Source organism: Pogoniulus pusillus, chromosome Z, assembly GCF_015220805.1.
Source record: "Pogoniulus pusillus isolate bPogPus1 chromosome Z, bPogPus1.pri, whole genome shotgun sequence".
NCBI lineage: Eukaryota > Metazoa > Chordata > Aves > Piciformes > Lybiidae > Pogoniulus > Pogoniulus pusillus.
Window position 1 is genome coordinate 15,242,087 of NC_087309.1, and position 18,076 is coordinate 15,260,162.

At 47.6% G+C, this 18,076-nt stretch overlaps 1 protein-coding gene across 1 annotated transcript in view; it reads left to right on the top strand.

Moving 5' to 3' along the window:
• NOL6 (nucleolar protein 6) overlaps positions 1–15,620 on the top strand; it is a 28,315-nt gene extending 12,695 nt beyond the window's left edge. Inside the window, exons 22-26 of the mRNA XM_064140261.1 lie at positions 882–1,006; positions 1,167–1,256; positions 2,754–2,951; positions 13,929–14,030; positions 15,256–15,620. Coding sequence (XP_063996331.1) covers positions 882–1,006; positions 1,167–1,256; positions 2,754–2,951; positions 13,929–14,030; positions 15,256–15,405 — 665 coding nt within the window. The 3' untranslated portion in view covers positions 15,406–15,620. The remainder of the gene's footprint in view (positions 1–881; positions 1,007–1,166; positions 1,257–2,753; positions 2,952–13,928; positions 14,031–15,255) is intronic.
• Positions 15,621–18,076: the final 2,456 nt, after the last annotated feature.

The following is an 18,076-nucleotide window of genomic DNA, read 5'->3' on the forward strand; positions in this document are numbered from 1 at the left end:
CACTCATACAGAATCACAGAATCATTAAGGTTTGAAAACACCTTTAAGGTCAAGTGCAGCTACCCAACTACCATGACCACTAAACTATATCCTGAAATGCCGCATCTACACACTTCTTGAGCACCTCCAGGGATGATGACTCCACCACCTCCCTTGGCACTCTGTTTGAATGCTTCATCACTCTCTCAGTAAATAAGTTTTTCCTGCTGTCCAATCTAAAGCTCCCCTGGCACAACTTAAGCCCATTTGTTTTTGTCCTATTTCTAGTTACTTGGGAGAAGAAACTGACACCAGCCTCGCTACAACCTCCTTTCAGGTTGAGCAATAAGATCTTTCTGGACTAAACAAACCAAACTCCCTCATTTTCCTTATGAGTCCCTCCAGACCCCTCACCAGCCTCATTTCTCTTCCCTGGACACATTCTAAGACTGCAATATCTTTACAGTGTCCTTCAGAACTGAGTGCAGCACTCAAGGTGAAGATTTGATCATCTCCCATTTCAAAACTTGCAGGGGAAAAGGGTTACAGTTCTCCAGGTTTTACTACTACCTGAGCCTTGAGAATTTCATGGAATCATAGAATGCATTAGGTTGGAAGGGAGTTTCAAAGGTCATGTAGTCTAAACCACCTGCACTAAGCAGGGACATCAACTCCATCAGGTTGCTCTGAGCCCCATCAAGCCTGAAGGGTGCTGAGGGGCATGTGAGAGTAGGGCAAGCCCAAGATGGTGAAGCTCTAATCGCACATGGACTGTAGGATGGAAGGGTGGGAGAGCATAAAGCCTGTTGCACTGCCCTTTCAAGGGCTGCAGTACATGAGTGAGGAGGCTGGAGGGTTGTGAGTGGAGCAGAGCATCTCACTTGTCTGTCTGTCCTCTCCAGATGCTGACTGCACAGAGATCAAGAACAAGTTTGTGGCTGCGCGCTCTCGCCTCCCTGTCATGTTCATTGCCACTCCCAAAGACCGGTGGGGATCCATGTGGACCCAAGAGCGACCCTCGGCACAGGTGAGCTGGGCCTTCTGTTCTTGTCCCATGATAACTGCTGGTTTGGAGCAATTCCTTACTCCCAGTGCTGGAGTGAGCTTCAGTGGCTCCGTGGGTGGGCCAGATCCCTGCTATGTCCAAGGCTGCTGAGTTTCACCCTCTGGCATCCTTACTTCCTCAGATCCTGCAGCGCCTTCTTGTGCTGGCCTCAGAGTCTCTCCACACCTTGGAGGAGCAGCTCATGGACCCACTCAACAGCCACGATGTGAAGGTAACTCCCTAGGGCACCAGTACAAGCCTTTTTCAGACTCTGGCAAAGCACACCAGTCTTTGGTGATGATCGGTGGGACGTGTTAATGCATGCTGTGGCCATATGTGGTTGCCCAGGGATGAGGAACAGTAAGGATCAGAGAGAGCATGGGGGCTGATAGCCCTTCTCTCCTAACCTGCTGCTCTGCATAGCAGTCTGGGGTGGAAGTGAAAAGCCTTTCCAATGCAGCTTGGAGTTGCCTCTTCTTCCCATGTGTGGTGTTTCGTTTTTTGGTCTTTGCATTTGAGTCTCTTGGTGGCAATTCCTGCTCCCATGCAGATGCACACATAGGTTTGTGAGCTCTTTCTCTGCTCATAGAGTGGTAACAGTAAGCTGTGGTCTTGGTCAGCTGAATGGGAAGAAGAGTCTGCATAGACCAGATTAGGAACTTGGTGCCTCTTGCTGGTACTCTTCATATGTGTTCTCCCCAGCCTGGCTCTAAACCAGTTCCTAACAGTGGGTTTTCTACCAGCACGAAGTTGGGCAGTGTCCCATGCCTTTTGATCATGTCTCTGCATCATTTATTCCATGAAAATAGACACATAGTTTTAAGTTTTTTTTTCCATTTTAATACATGTGCATCTCCAGTGCCAGATCCTCCATGTCCAAATATTCATGTGACTGAGATTGCTTCTGTCCAGTAGTAGAGCTTGTTCTCACCATCTGTCTGCTTCATCCAAGATGCTGCTATACTATGGGGCAACTGCTGTTGCACAGATAGGACTATCTTGTTATTAGATAGCTCCTTGTGTCCCCTGGGTGGTGTTCAGCTCCTATTAGCTTCTTGATTATCCTCTTTGTTATGGTACCCTGGCACCTGTGGTGCAGTTATCAGTGTCTCCGTTCATCTTCTGTCCTCTTGATTGCCCATCCTACTGCTATGCATTCGAATGGGTTCCTGGTATCTGTGGTTAGGACTGTAGAGGAGCACCTTAGTCCTTTGAAGAGTTGGCCCTGGAAGCAGAATAACAGGTGAGACTCTCCAGAGATGGCAGCCATCAGGAGGAGAGACTGTTCCCACTGAGCTTCCTAAAAATTAGTGACCATGTCATATATGGTATGGAACACCTTTTGTTGGCCAGCTAGGGTCAGCTGCCCTGGCTTATGCTTTTAACTTTAGCACTTAGTTGACTCAAAATTGCTGAAGAGTTTAGGTACCATAAGGATCCACATGCCAGGCCTGCCAATACATGAAAACAAAGGGTCTTACCAAATTTGGTCCTGCAGTCTTCTCAAATGCAGCTTTCCTGAACAAAACAATGGTTTTATGATTCTATTCCCATGAAAGAAGGACAATATTTTGGCAAAATTCTGACATAAGTCTCACCAAAAAAACTGTGTGGATTGCTGCTTTCTAAGAAGACAGGTGTAAAATAAAAGCAATGGCTTGGGAATGCTTTGTCATCTTTCCAGCTGGTCAGTGTCCTCTCGAGTAACACTGGTCTTTGCTCTTTGCAGATAGTCTTCCGCCCTCCTTTGGATTCCTACGATGTCCTAATCCACCTGAATCCAATCCAAATTCCTCGGCATCTGGAGAGTGTGGACCGGCCATTAAAGTCGTTTTCCCGGGGTGTGGTGAAGAACAGCAGTGCTGTGAACATCCTCTTCCCTGTGGTTGGTTATGACCCCGTACAGTGCTACCTCCAGGAGCTGAGGGTAAGCGTGGCCCGCAGGGGAGATGCCTTCTGCCAGTGCAGAAGCATCTTTATGTATTTTGTGTGGGATGGTCACTCTCTGTATGCTTCTGGAATCACATCTTCAGCAGAAGGCTTGATGAATGCCTCTCCCATTCCCTGGAAGTGCTGCTGATGTGAAAATGATGGCAGCTGCAAAGCACCAGGAGCTTTTGATGAAGAATATGCTACTTCAGTGCATAAGTATCTTTTAGCTGTTTGTCTCTAGTCAGTTAACTGGCTTTTTGTGGCTCCTTGTACCAACCAAGATGTGCAATGTATTTTCAGGCAGGGTCAGGAGGAATGTGTGACCTGGTTGACCTTCTATTAGGCCAGTGGTTGCATGAGCTGTAGAGGTTAAATGCTGCTTATAGGATGGTTTCTCTGTGTCTGCATGTGTGGTTGTGGAGGAGGTTGGTAATGTGGGTATATGGAGAACATGGCTATCCAAAATCATCAATCCCCTTCTCTTATGTGGCTGTGTTGAAAGCTCAGCAAGCTGGGGAGATAAACAAGATACTGAGCAGTAGCAGAGATCCACACCAGAGCTGGAGAGCAAATGCTTTGCTAGATAGGGATGACATTTAACAAGGCCAACTGCACTTTGGCCACAACAACACCAAGCAGCGCTACAGGCTGGGGAGTGAGTGGCTGGAAAGCATCCAGGAGGAAAGGGACCTGGGGGTACTGATAGATAGTAGGCTGAAGATGAGCCAGCAGTGTGCCCAGGTGGCCAAGAGAGCCAGTGGCATCTTGGCCTGCATCAGGAACAGTGTGGCAAATAGGACAAGAGAGGTTATTCTTCCCCTGTACTCAGCACTGGTCAGGCCACACCTTGAGTGCTGTGTCCAGTTCTGGGCCCCTCAATTTTAGAGAGATGCTGAGGTGTTGGAATGTCTCCAGAGAAGGGCAACAAAGCTGGTGAGGGGCCTGGAACACAGACCCTATGAGGAGAGGCTGAGGGAGCTGGGGTTGTTTAACCTGGAGAAGAGGAGGCTCAGGGCTGACCTCATTGCTGTCTCCAACTCCCTGAAGGGAGGCTGTAGCCAGGTGGGGATTGGTCTCTTCTCCCAGGCAAGCAGCAACAGAGCAAGGGGACACAGTCTCAAGTTGTGCTGGGGGAAGTATAGGCTGGATGTTAGGAGGAAGTTGTTGGCAGAGAGAGTGATTGGCATTGGAATGGGCTGCCCAGGGAGGTGGTGGAGGCACCGTCCCTGGAGGTGTTGAAGCAAAGCCTGGCTGAGGCACTTAGTGCCATGGTGTAGTTGACTGGCTAGGGCTGGGTGCTGGGTTGGACTGGCTGATCTTGGAGGTCTCTTCCAACCTGGTTGGTTCTGTGATGGTGTTGCCTCTCTGACTCTTCCAGCTACTTGTGTGGTAGCTCAGTCAAACGACAGCGTTCAGAGAGGTGGGACTGTGGTGACCGTTTTAACAAAACCTGGTTTGACTTTTGAGTGCCAGCATCCCTTAAACATAAGTGCTTAAGTGTCAGAGCTAGGAGTTGTATGCTGGCTTTGGCAGGAAGGGTGCTGTGAAGGGCTCCAGCCTCATTCCCCACTCAAGGCAGAGCCAGCAGAGTGGGATGACTATAGAGCAGGCTTCTCAAACCCTGGTTCTGTTGAATGTCAACTGTCTCAAGGCATGAATTTTTCACGCTTCTTTGTCACAATGGTTGGCAATCATTGTAAAAGAGATGCCTGACTTGAAACTCTGTTTCAGGCTGGAAGATGCTGGACCCTTTAAATTCAAGTTCCACTTTTACCTCAGGTAGCTTAGGGCATAGGCCAAGAAGACTTGCAAAGGTTTTTCTGAGGCGCTCACCCTGGGTGCAGCGTTATTACCTCCTGAACTGCCTGCCACCTGTACTACATGATGACCTCTGCCCATAGGATTCTGCTGCTGCTTCAGCAGAGCTGCCAGGTTTGCCAAGGTGCAAGCTTAGTCCTGTCACCCGCAGCAAGCTGGGACAGTCATGAGGGGTTAGGAGTTGAGAGACAGGGATGCAGGCAAGACCTCTTTAAACTGAGGAAGATCTTGAAATTGTCCCACATTTTCCCTGTACACTGCTGTTTTAGCTGGCAGGACAAGTCAAGAGGAGATTGCTAGTGCTTTTTCTTTTGAGAAGGAGGGTATTTGAGGAGCTGGAGGTCATGCAGACACACTAAAAAACAGTGAGAGATTTCTTGGGTTCAGGATGTGCAAGGAGGAGAAGTAGTGCTGAACCGAGAGACCTAAATCTGGGTGAGAAATGGAGATTCTTAAGCTTGAAATTCATCTTCTGCTTGTGCTGGAAGGATGGCCTAGAATTGTACAGAGCCTGTCAGCAGCTGCTAAAGTGCTGAAGGTGCCTGTATGTCTGGCATTGGAGCCTCCAAGTCTCTGAAGGGGTCAAGGAAAAGCAGCCCTCAAGGAGATGGGGCAGGAGGAGCTGAAGACTGCTGAATGAGCAGCCTGTGAGAATGGGCTCTTTCGAGAAGCTGTTAATTGCTTGCAGCAAGTATCACAGAAGGCATTGGATTGGAAGGGACCCTCAAAGGTCATCTTGTCCAACTGTCTGTTCCTTCACTGAACAGAGACCTCAGCTATATCAGGTTGCTCAGGGCCCCATATATGGCTGTTTGAGACAGCCAGGAAACTCTTCAGGGTGTGTTGCAGTGTTTAGGATTTTTTTGTGTGTACTTCAAGTCAATGTGAGCAAATGGCTCTAGAATTGAAATGTGCAGAGACTTCCCTGGAGAGTAGCTTTCATTATCCCTCAAGCAATTATGACTTAATCAGTCTAGTCAGTAATGACATCCAAATGTCTTCATTTTTACTGCCTGTTTAGTACAGGTAATAATAGACTCAGAATAGGGCTTGAGTTACAGAGTGCAGCTAGTCCTAAATCAAATATACTAACATCCCAATGAAGAAACCATGGATATGAGCAAAGGTCACATTGCCTAGTTGGAAGCAGTGTTGCATTCATTTGGTGTCTCCTGTTATTTGAAACAAAGGGTGCTCTGGCGGGGTCAGAGCAGGAACTGGTCACAGTTTTCTCTGAAGAGTAAGGTATGGGATAGAGAGCCTGAAATCTGCCTCAGTAGTCCTGCCTGGGGGGGCTTTTTCCCTTTTTGAAGGTTCTGAGATAAGTATGTCTGTGTTCCCTTGTGGCCATTCTATTGGAAGTATCTTGCAGTACCAGTTCACTTGTCTGTTGTAGCTTCGGGATCAGAGGCAGGCAGACCTGAAGAGGCTGATGAATATCTCTTTCTGGGCAAGCAGGTGTTTCTTCTCCTGGAAAGATCAGAGGTGGTTCTCAGATAAGTCAGCTGTATTCATATCCTTTTGGAAGACTCAAAAACTGACTTTGCATTGCAGGATCACCAGGAAGCAAGTGATGCTGAGCTTCAGTAGAAGCTACTTCATCAAAAATCGTTTGACTTTTTGTTTCAGTGTACCAGTACTGTTGATTAAGCTAAGACCTGTGCACTGGCTTTCTGCATTGATCTGGCTTTGGTTGGTAGCCTCTCATGTCTTGTATTTCTCTTCCCTTGACTTTTGCTGCATTAAGTGGTGTTCAGCTGCTCCTCATTCTGCAGGCTGAGAGCCTTGGGGGATGATTAGCAAGAATTTCATTCTGGAAAGCAGTGTGGAGCCAGCAGTAAATCCTTACAAGAGGTTTTTGGATGTGAAGGCACTTGGATGCAGAACTGTCTGGCTTTGAGTCAGAGTAATTATAGCACAAAACACAGAACTGAGCAACAGGGTTGCAGCTGAGCCTGGCAGTGCAGCCATGGTGAGTTTATAGCAATGAAGGGACATCTGCCATGCAGCAGTGCTGTGGGATTTTGTTCTCTTCTGTGGGCTGAAAAGAAACATCTGTCCTTTTTTGAGCTTCCCGTGTGAAAAAGGGCGTGGGCATACTGAGTTGAGAGGGACAGGATGTAGCATCTTCTCCAGTATGCTTGGCCTAGTAACCAGGAGACCTTCTTTTTTCCTGTCCAACCTGCTTGCTTCTGAGAGGTCCCTGTTCTTTTCAGATCTAAGGGGTCAGCAAGGCAGGAGCACTCTGAAGCTGGAGGTTTACTGTGTGCCTGAAAGGAGGGGAGGTGTTGGGTCCTGACTGCTTTAATTTTGCCTTCTCCAAGGAGATGTGGTACAGGAGCTGGTCTCATTGAGTTGCTCAGGTGACTGGGAGGCTGTGGTTATAAGTGAAAGGTTGGTCATGGGATTCAGACAGGAAATTCTTCAATTCCAGGACATATCTGATAGAAAAAGCTTGCTCTTGGAGTCTGTCCAGCTAACAAGGTTTGTAGACAGAAGCTTTTGTCTGAAAGCAGGTGCCAGATGTTACACACAAAGGGCTTTCTTGGAGCTTGAGCTTCATCACCAGCTTCTGTGCCACTTAAGCTCCTGAGCACCTCAGCATGCAAACCTTGGGTTGAGTCCTTGTGCGGGTTCTCTAGCAAGCCTAAGCTAAGTGTCAGAAATGAGGCTCCCTGTGGATCTCTGCGGGACTGCCAGTCTGTGTCATGGCAGCTGACAGGCTGCAGAGCAACCAGATGTTTGCTGGGGATGTGGCATAGAAAGGCTTGCATAGTGCAGCTTTTGTTCCAGGGTGGCTTGGCTGTCCTTCAGACAATTCTGAGGCCACCAGACTTGTGGGTATGCTTGCCACACCATCAAACTTACAAAGCCCAGATCTCCCCGAGGTGCAGAGCTGATCTCTTATGGTAAGGAAAAGTGGATGAAGGTTCCTGTGCCACACCCACCTGCGTGTCTGTAAAGAATGGTGAAAGACCTAACGTTTCTTATCAAGTCTTTAGTATCAGTAGGTCACTGGATGTAAAGCATTGTCTTTTCACTGGGATTTTAGCTTTCCCTGGCTGAACATGCCTGTAGGAGCTGGTAGGGGAGCTGTCCATTTTGTACACGTGTGATCTTTCCTGTGTGGATGAGCAAGAAAATACCTCCTCCTTTACTTGTAAGCAGCCTTCTCTCTTAAAACAATGTTTTGCTTTTCTTGCACTTTCAGGCAAGACATATCTGGAAGATTTACAGCCCTTACACGTTCCTGTACCGTGGGAAGAAGAATCTTGCTACTGCATGTTAGGAAGGAATTAGTGACATTAAATACTCTCCATCTTTTATGATGTATAAGCTATGGTTACAGGATGTAGCTAGAACTGGTGCAATTTTTTTCAGGTTGGGCTGTTCCCTTTTCTTTTTTTGACTGACAGGGGCAACTCCTCCTATGGCAGCTACAGACAGTCAGAGACAAATTGAAAAAGCATGGTGGGCCTCATAGAATGGAGGAAACCTTTCTCTGTGGAAACAGCCACACCACTACCTGAAGGGTGGTTGTGGCCAGGAGGAGGTTGCTCTCTTCTCTCAGGTGGCCAGCACCAGAACAAGAGGACACAGCCTCAGGCTGCGCCAGGGGAAATTTAGGCTGGAGGTGAGGAGAAAGTTCTTCACTGAGAGAGTCATTGGACACTGGAATGGGCTGCCCGGGGAGGTGGTGGAGTCACCGTCCCTGGAGCTGTTCAAGGCAGGATTGGACGTGGCACTTGGTGCCATGGTCTAGCCTTGAGCTCTGGTAAAGGGTTGGACTTGATGATCTATGAGGTCTCTTCCAACCTTGGTGCTACTGTGATAACTCTTCATGTTGTGCCCAAGATTAGGAGCGTTCATGTGTGTGTGTGGATATACAGGCACGAATGTACTTGGTGAGGCATTAGCCCCTCGTGCTCCTGGGGTGAGCTGGCAGGGTAGTTGAGGCTGTATTTCTTCTGTGTTGGTTTTGCTTTTCCAGACGTTCTGCAGGATTTGTCCTGTAAGAAGTATCTGAATACCTTAGTCTTGTGTGGATTGGTGGATGGGGTATATTTGCTAGTACATCTAGCAAAATGTGTTGGGGCTGTCCCAAACCTCCAGGACAAGGATGTGCATGTGGCTCTGCTGAGGTGGAAAAGTTTGGGTAGTGTGAAATACCTTTTACCATCTGCATCCCAAAGCTTAACACCCATGTTTCCTTTTACTTTTAAAATCTCCCTGGCACAGGGAAAAATCCCTGCCTGCTTTTCTCTACAATGCTTCTTGCTCTGTTTGGGCATGAGGAAAACCTGTCTGTATCACCTAAACTGTTAGGATCAGGGCAGGTTGCAGTAGGATGACAAGGACCTTAAAGTATTAACCACAAATGTAGTCATTTGTTGGAAGAAGCTTTAATATGGATTTACACTGATCCCTTACTATGAAGGCTTAAAATGTTCTAAGCACTGAGGAAACGTTGATGTATTTGCCACTTGAACTGCTTTTGCACCAGGAAGAGCTGCTAGGTGCATTCTGGGTGGAGAGACCTCCCCAAACCGCTCCTCTTTTTCCAGCAGCAGTGATGCAATGAGCCCAATATCTAGGTATAAGTAAGAGCCACTGAAAAACTGGGTGGACAAATAGTTAGGCCAAAGAACCGCACCCCTAAACAACAGCAGTGTTGTTGCTTAACTAGCAATGAGCCTCATGGTACAATCCACACTTCAGCCTGAGCTGCTTAATCATAAACTTAGAGAATGGTTTTACTTGGAAGGGACATTTTAAAGGTCCTCTAGGCCAATCCCTGCGCAGTCAGCAGCGACATATTCAACTGGAACAAGTTGCTCAGTGCCCTGTCCAACCTGACCTGTGTTTTGATGGATGGTGCACCTACCACCTCTGTATCACAGTATCACAGTATCATCAGGGTTGGAAGAGACCTCACAGATCATCAAGTCCAACTCTTTACCACAGAGCTCAAGGCTAGACCATGGCACCAAGTGCCACGTCCAACTCTGCCTTGAACAGCCCCAGGGACGGCGACTCCACCACCTCCCCGGGCAGCCCATTCCAGTGTCCAATGACTCTCTCAGTGAAGAACTTTCTCCTCACCTCCAGCCTAAATTTCCCCTGGTGCAGCCTGAGGCTGTGTCCTCTTGTTCTGGTGCTGGCCACCTGAGAGAAGAGAGCAACCTCCTCCTGGCCACAACCACCCCTCAGGTAGCTGTAGACAGCAATAAGGTCACCCCTGAGCCTCCTCTTCTCCAGGCTAACCAATCCCAGCTCCCTCAGCCTCTCCTCGTAGGGCTGTGCTCAAGGCCTCTCCCCAGCCTCGTCGCCCTTCTCTGGACACGCTCAAGCATCTCAATGTCCCTCCTAAATTGGGGGGCCCAGAACTGAACACAGTACTCAAGGTGTAACCTGTGCTGGCATTTCACCACCATTACTGTAAAAAAAAAAATCTTCCTTGTTTAGTCTGAATCTACCCTCTTCAAGTTTAAAATCACTACCCTGTGTTCTGTTGCACTGGGCCTTGCTAAAATCATTGTCCTGATAGCTGTTTTTTTGCTTCTACCCTCCCTCTAAGTAGAGGCTGCTATGGGGTCTCCCCAGACTCTTCTCTTTACCAGGGTGCACAGCCTCAACTCTCTCAGCCTTTTTTTTCATAAGAAAAGTGTTCCAGCCCTCTGATCATTTGTGTGGCCATCTTCTGAACCTGCTCCAACAGGTTGATATCATCTTTGCCCTGAAGACTCCAAAGTTTGACACAGCACTCCAGGTGGGGTCTCATCAGAGTGCAGTACAGAGGTGGAATTGCCTACCTCGTATCCAACTTTTCATCCACTGGTGCTGCCCAAATCCTTCTCTGCAAGGCTGCTCTCAGTTGAATAATCCCCTAACCTGTGTGGGGGATTGTCTCACCCCATGTGAGAGGCGATCACTCGATCGGTCAGACAGGACTTGGAATGGGCTGCCTGCCACTGGAATGGGCTGCCTGGGGAGGTGGTGGAGTCGTCGTCCCTGGGGCAGTTCAAGGCAAGGTTGGATGTGGCACTTGGTGCCATGGTCTAGCCTTGGGCACTGTGGTAAAGGGTTGGACTTGATGATCTGTGAGGTCTCTTCCAACCTTGGTGATACTGTGATACTGTGATACTGTGATACTGTGACTTGCTGTTGGTAAAACCATACTGGCTGGGAATCCCCTCCCTGTCTTAGGGTAGGAAGGATAGGAAACTTATAGACTTAGCATCAGTTTTAGAATGATCTCTTTCATGGTTTTCCTAGTCACAGCCATGAGGCTGACAGATTGGTGGTTTGCAGGGTCTTTCTTTCTACCCTTGTTAAAAATAGGTGTAATGAGTCTCTTTTTCCAGTCACCAGGGACTTCACCTGACTGCCAGGACTTTTCAAATGTCATGAAGAATGGCTTGGCAAATGTATCAGCCAAAATCCTCAGGATTCTGGGATGGATTTCTTGCAATGGGGGTAATCCCAGTTTAGATCAGAGTATTGCTTTACTTGCCACCTTTCTCCATACTTTCATTTGAACAATCCAGATGTCTCCTTACAGACCTTGAGGTAGTAATCTTTCTGGCCCTATGTACTCCTTCACTGGACAATGTGTTACTCTGAGTTGCAGTTCCCCTCTGTCTTTGCAAGATTGGAGTCAGCTGTAGGTTTTGCTGATGACAGGTGTCTTCTTCAGTGGACAGAGCTTTCCCTGAGTCTGAAGCTGAACTGCAGCCAAAGGTAGGGCAGCTTGAGAGGGGTATAGGGATTGAGTTCATTCTTGGCCTTTTCACTCCTGAGGAAGGTGTCGGCAGGTTCAGACAAGCCCAGTGGCATTGGGCATGGAGCACGGGATCTGGAAAGGGAGGTGAACTCTTTGCTTTTACTACCCAAGCCTTTGTACAAACATAAGTGTGGTGACTAATACACCAGACCCTTTTAATGCAGTAGTTTCCCAAGAGTTAAATGTGCATCTCTGCAGCTCAGAGGGGCCAGTCCATTGCAGTGTCATATAGGCTGCACTAGGAGTAGCACAAGTGCAGAAGCTTGTCCTTACTGGGATTTTGAACTGGATGCTATCTTTTTAGCATCTGGTCTCTGCTCCCTGCTGTCTGGATAAAAGGTGCTGGGTATCAGGCTGAACAGCGTTTTTATTGGGAAATGAGCTGTGCCTGGAAGGGCTCCTCAGGCTCCTGTCCAGGTACACATGCCTATTAAAAAAAAAAAAAAAAAGGTGAAAAAAAAAATCTTTCTCTTGTAGGGAGCATTATATTGCAGTTGAGACCTCGCCCTGTAGAGTAGTGGGGCTGCTTCAAGTTCCCACATGCGCTGCTCCCCTTTGGTTCAGAGAGGTGCACACTGGAGGTCAGCGTGACCTGAGCTTTCTTCCCTTCCTTGTGCTTTCCCTCCCTCAGCTGTTTGCCTTTTGGCTGAAGTCTCCTGCGTTGACAGGGTTCTGAGTGTACCCTGCCACTTTGAGCAGAGAAGTGCTGGGCTGCCGCTTTCTCAGCGTGTTTTCAGACTGTGTTTTATCTGCCCAGTTTGGCATGACCATGCCTTCACCAGCCTTACCCCTGTGAAGACCCCATGAGGTGAGATGACCTGGCAGGTCTCAGAATCTTCCCAATTTGTTGGCCTCCTAGTGATACTTTAAAGACCATACTCATAAATGTGGCTTTGAAGGTTGCAGACAGCACCACCCCTCCCTGCTTATCAGGTCTTTACTCTTAAAATGCCACTCCACCCAGTGGGATCACTGGTAATACCAACCCAATCCACCTTTTTCTGCTACTGCAATGCTGGTATGTCCATGCAAGACCTCTTCCAAGCTTGCCTTTGATGTTGATGATTTCTTTTTTTGTTTTTAATGCACACCCTCATGAAAATGTCATGACACAATGATGCCAGCAGAGACTTCTCTTTGTAAGAGCATGGCAAAGTTGCAGCTGGGGAAACTAAGGGGATGGAGGCTGATGAGGGAGCAGAGAGTCTGCATTTTGTGCAGCTGGTTTTCCCAAAGCTGGTAAGGCCATATGCAGAAACTTGTTCTGTATTGATGCTGGGAGCCATTTGCTCAGCTTTGTAGACGTGTGCCATTGTCTGCTGTTAATTTACTCCAAAATGAAGTAGTGTCAAAGAGCAGATTCTTGGCTGATCAGCTGCTCTGTGGATGCATATCTCCAGGTACCAGCACGTTGGGTGCTCAGCCACAGGTGGCCTGTTGGGTTCAAAGAGTTGCTTCCACACAGCATTGTTTACTTCTGATGCAGTTCTCATCATTTGCCTTCTTGAAGCACTGGCAGTCCAGTTGGCATGGATTTTCGAGAGAGCAAGACTGGATTTCAGTCAGCTTTTTATGCAAGATCTCTGAGCTCTGCTGCCCAGCACTACCAAAGGAGCTACTGTCTGGCACAGCTGCTGAAAGCCAGGGGCACAAAGGGGAGACTTCTGCAGTGCTTCACAGAGCTTGCCATCTCTTTGTGCCTCACACGACTTTGCTACTTAACTTCTGCTGGTGTGTTTCCTTTTAGGACCCTGTGTTCTGACAGCATACTTAAGGTTTATTTGGGGGGAAGAAGGAGCTTTGATACTGCAGAGCAGGAGATGCTGGCCTCCAGTGAAAGGTCCTTGAATGGAGGCTTGTTCTTTGCTGCCACGTATCAAAACGTTGCAGCAGCGTTGCCTGCTGGGCAGGGCCTGCCTCTTGAACTGTGATGCGCTGAAACCTTGGACTTGGCTGTTGGACACTGGGATAAGGCAGCTTGGTAGTGACAGACGGGGGGATAATAGTGAGGAACACTCTATGGGTTGACACCAAAGGGGCTGAGTGTTCTAAGGCTGGCTGCTGGTTTCTGGGTTCTCTTGAAGCCTGTGGGAGGTTCTAGGTCATGTTTCTGCTTTTTAGGAGATGGAGAAGTGGGCAACAATAAGGACTATATGCAAAACTTGGAGGCAGTGCAGTGTCTCCATCAAAACTAGGGGAAAGGAGGCAGGAAGGGATACCTAGGACTTGTCAGTGGGCTGCAAGTTGCTTTCTTTGTTGGGAATCTACTTAAAAGTTTTGATCCTGGCTTGTGTGGAGCCTCTGTGTGTAAGGAGGCTGAATCAGGGATGGGCTCTGCCTTGTCTGATGCAACTTCTGTTTTCCACACAGAGTGCCTTCAGCAATCTTGCCTTGTTCTTCTATGACAAGCATGGTGGAGAAGTGATTGCAGTTTTATGGAAACCTTTGAGCTTTCAGCCTCAGCCTTTTAAGGTGAGTTTTCGACTCTAAGTTTGTTACCTTTGTGCTCTGAAAGCTTGGAGTGCTTTTTTGTCCTGCATTGTAATTGCTTTGTCTAACTCTCATCAGCCCCCAGGTTTTTTGGGAAATAGAGCTCAAACCGTTGTCCATTTTTGGAAGGGGTGAAAACAGGACAAGGCTGTATCTGCAGTGCCCCCTAGTCATGAGCAGAGCTGAGAGAGAAACGTGTGTCAAGCTGCAGCACCTTAATTATGGCTCAGAACAGAGGTCTCTGTACCATCTGCTCTTCTTTGGTTCCCCTTCTCTGAGATGGACCATGCCTTGTTTGCCATAGACGTTTGATGTATGCACCTGGCTGTCCCTTTCGCTGGTTTTGTGTTTGACAGTCATAGTCAAATCGACCTGATAGAAGCTGGAGGGGCAACTTCTAGGTTTGTAGTGCCTGAGTCCTGTGAAAGTATGGAGATATTTTCCAGCTACACTGTGTGGAATGGCAAACTCAAGAGGGTGGTTAAACTGTGTATGAGGCACACTGGAGTGACTCATGCTGCTTTCTATGAAGGAAAGACGCAAAGAAACCATTGACTCATGGCTCAGCGTTGGCAGCCTGGGCCCTTCTGCTGTCAGTCTGTGGGTGATTTATCTCCCCTCTCTTCATGGCCAGAGGGTATTGGCCATTGAGCCTAGCTGCAGTTGTGAAACCCGGTTATTCATGGTGGTGAAATGAGAAGGAGATGCTTGCATCTGAGCTGAGTGGCTTGATGAAACATGAGAGTTTGGGGTTTAACTCTGGTGGAGGCAAATATCTCTTTGTTTCTCTTGAGGCCTTGAGACCTACCAAGGAGCAGAGCAGAGCGCAGGCACTTCTTAACATTATGTTGTCCTTTTTTCATACCCCATCTACTCTGCTTGCACAGACTTTCCTACCCACTTTTACACTTTTCCCATCTGTACCATGCTCCTGGCCATTACTTCTCTCTGTTTCGTATGTGGTCTTTGGACTGTGACTCCAGGGTACGCTCTAAAAGATGCTGGAAGAGACAGTCTTGTACTTCATTAGCTCTGATAATGAGCACTGATGGTGTTGAGAAGTGAAGCTTAGAAAATTTGATGTCATGGTGTTGCAGGGTTTGGTCATGATAGGGAGAGCAAATTGCTTCTCTCACTTGGGGCTTACAAAGATTGCAAAGCAGCCCTGAGTGGGTATTCCCATTTGCTCAATGTTTGTGTCCTGCAGGTCTCCAGCATGAAAGGAAGGATGATGACAACTCTGAACAACGAGCCAGTGTGCATTCCCAACGTGGAGGCAATTCTGGAGGACTTTGAGGTTTTGGGAGAAGGCTTGGTCAAAAGCGTGGAAGCTCGTACAGAGAAATGGACTATCTGAGGCCAGTGAGAGGTGTCAGGAGTGCCCTGTCTTGAAGCAGTTTGTTCTGAGACCGTTTTATTAATCTGTCATGGGAAAGGCTTTCAAATTTTAAAATCCCAGAGTGTGTTTTACTGTATTTCTTTATATGCCTGTTTCAGAAAAGCCATGGGACTTATTATTGTTTTAACAAATACAAATGCCTTGTTTTGAAGAAAATATAAAGGTGAGATAAAGTTTTTGGAAGTGTGCCTGTTCTTGTGGGAAAGAAAAGCTGTGTTCCAATGAAAATGTTAAGGCCTGGGAATTCTGGATGAGCTATGTGTTGGGAAGACAGTTTCCACAGGCTGCAGGGACTTCATACCAGCTGCTGTTATTCTGAAGGTTAGCAAAGAAAGATTGAGCCCTTCAAAAATGATCAGATTATTCTCCTCTGCTCAGCACTGGTGAGGCACATCTGGCATGCCATGTCCAGTGCTGGGCTTCCCAGTCAAGAAGTGATCTGGACACTAGTAAAGAGCAGCAAAGGCGATAAAGGAGTCGAAACCTCTCTTGTAAGAGGAGAAGATGCAAGAGGTGGAATTCCTCAGCCTGGAGAGGAGAAGGCTAAGGGAAATCTTACCAATGTGTTTAAATGCCGAACAGGGGATAGAGAAGTTGGAAACCATGCTCTTCTCAGTGATGCCTGATGATTACATGAGAGGTGTAACTTGAAATGCAGGAAATTCTACCTAAAACACCATTTTTTGGGTTTGTTTTTCACCGGGAGGGTGACCGAATGCTGTCACAGGTTGCCCACGGAGATGGTGGTGTCTCTATCCTTGATGTTTCTCAAAACCCAACTGGACGTGCTCCTGGGCAGCTGCTGTAGGTGCCCTTCCTCTGAGCATGGGTGCTTATTTCTTTTGTGTGAAATGGTCTTGGGGGACTCCTGATGGGAAGAGAGGCAGAAGTAAGAGGGAGTGAATGTGCTCTTCCTATCCCCTCTTCTGATGGAGTACATATGCTCTAAGTATAGGTGAATCACTTGTGGAGTAAAGAAAAAGTACTTCACGACAGCAGAAACTAAAAATGGATCAAGCTTGGTAAGGCAAGTGGATGTTCAGCCAGTTCAGCTGGGGACAGTAGTAAAGAGTATTTCAGATGGGGTGTTGCTTCAAGACCTGGCCTCTCCAGCTGCTGGAATTGGGTCTGAAACTTTGTGAAGGAGATTCTCAACTGATTTTTTTTTCAGATGTCTTCTCTGAAGCATCTGAAAGCTGCTAGTGACAGAGATGTGGCACTGGGCCGATGCTCTCTACTGGCCTCTGATCCAGTGTTGGGAGACAGAATGTGTCCTGCAAGATAGATACTTGTATGTGGCATCTCTGGCTTTGGGATACAGATGCAATATTAAAACCACATGAAACATTTTTCTTTCTGCTCTGTACTGGCCTCTAAGGGAGGCTATAGATAAAATCCTTTGCCCATCCTTTGTTTGCAAGAGCTTTTTGAGTACACCTAAAAACTTAGTGGGAAACGCAGATACCACATCTGAGAACAAAGCATTACTTTCTGTTGCTACCAGGACCCTGTGCAGCCTAAGAAGCTGCTGACAGGTCCATTAGCAAACGATTTAAGCAGAGATTTCAACAGGTTTCAGAAGGAGTTAATTAGGGATTAGTTTTTAAGCTTCTCTTTGTTCTATCATACTCTAGATGCTAGAATTGCCCAATCTGCCTTCAGTGATGGCTGTAATTTTCCTTAGTAGTCAGGTCATTCCTGCTTTTTGTGCCTATCTGCTTTCACTCGGAACATGGTACTTGACACTGGAATCCTGAAAATTTGCCAGCACAACTGTTCAACGTGGCTTGAATTGTCACACTGGCTGTCTGTGCTAGAGCTCTGCCTGTTCCTTTGCTGTTCTGCATCCTGCCCTCGCTTGCAGATGTAAACGGTTTTGGCCTGGGGTGTTCTTGCTGTGCAAATCTGTGCTTTTCCCTGGGGCAGAGGCGTGTGTCATAGCCCATGTTAGCTTGTAGGGGAGCAGGGCTCCTCCACCCCTACTCCTGCACAAGGTGAAGGTCCTGCTCCCCCTTACTCAAAGCTGATGCAGGATGTGGCCTCTTGCTGGGATAGTCACTGCCTGGGAATATTTGTGGAGAAATGGTCTCTGCTGTTGCAGCTGAGTACTGCTCTAATTCTTTTCCACAGAATTACAGAATGTCAGGGTCTGGAAGGGACTACCCAAAATCATCCAGTCCAACCCCCCTGCCAGAGCAGGATCTCCTATACCAGATCACACAGGAACGCGTCCAGGCGAGTTTTGAGTATCTTTTGCCCTGTCCTCCCCAGCCCTGCTCCTGCAGTGGGGTGGCTTATGAGGTATGTGAAGGATGTACCCTTCAGGGGTAGCTCTGCAGCTCTGCTTTTATCTCTTGTTATGCTGTCAAGTATCATTGCTACTCCTTCTTGGGTTTGCCTCTAAAAAGTCATAAAACTACTTCAAGCTTCAAGCTACCCATATTGAATCCCCTCTCTGCTACTCCTTCAGGTAAAACACTGTTGTTTCTAGCTTGCATCAAAGGGTTGGGAAGTGTCCAAGCTAGCCCTCTGCAAAAGTAATGGTGCCAGGTTAACTGCTGATAAATGAACTCACTCATAACCAAGCCCTCATGCAAGTACCGACCTGCTTGTGTTTCACAAGGTAACA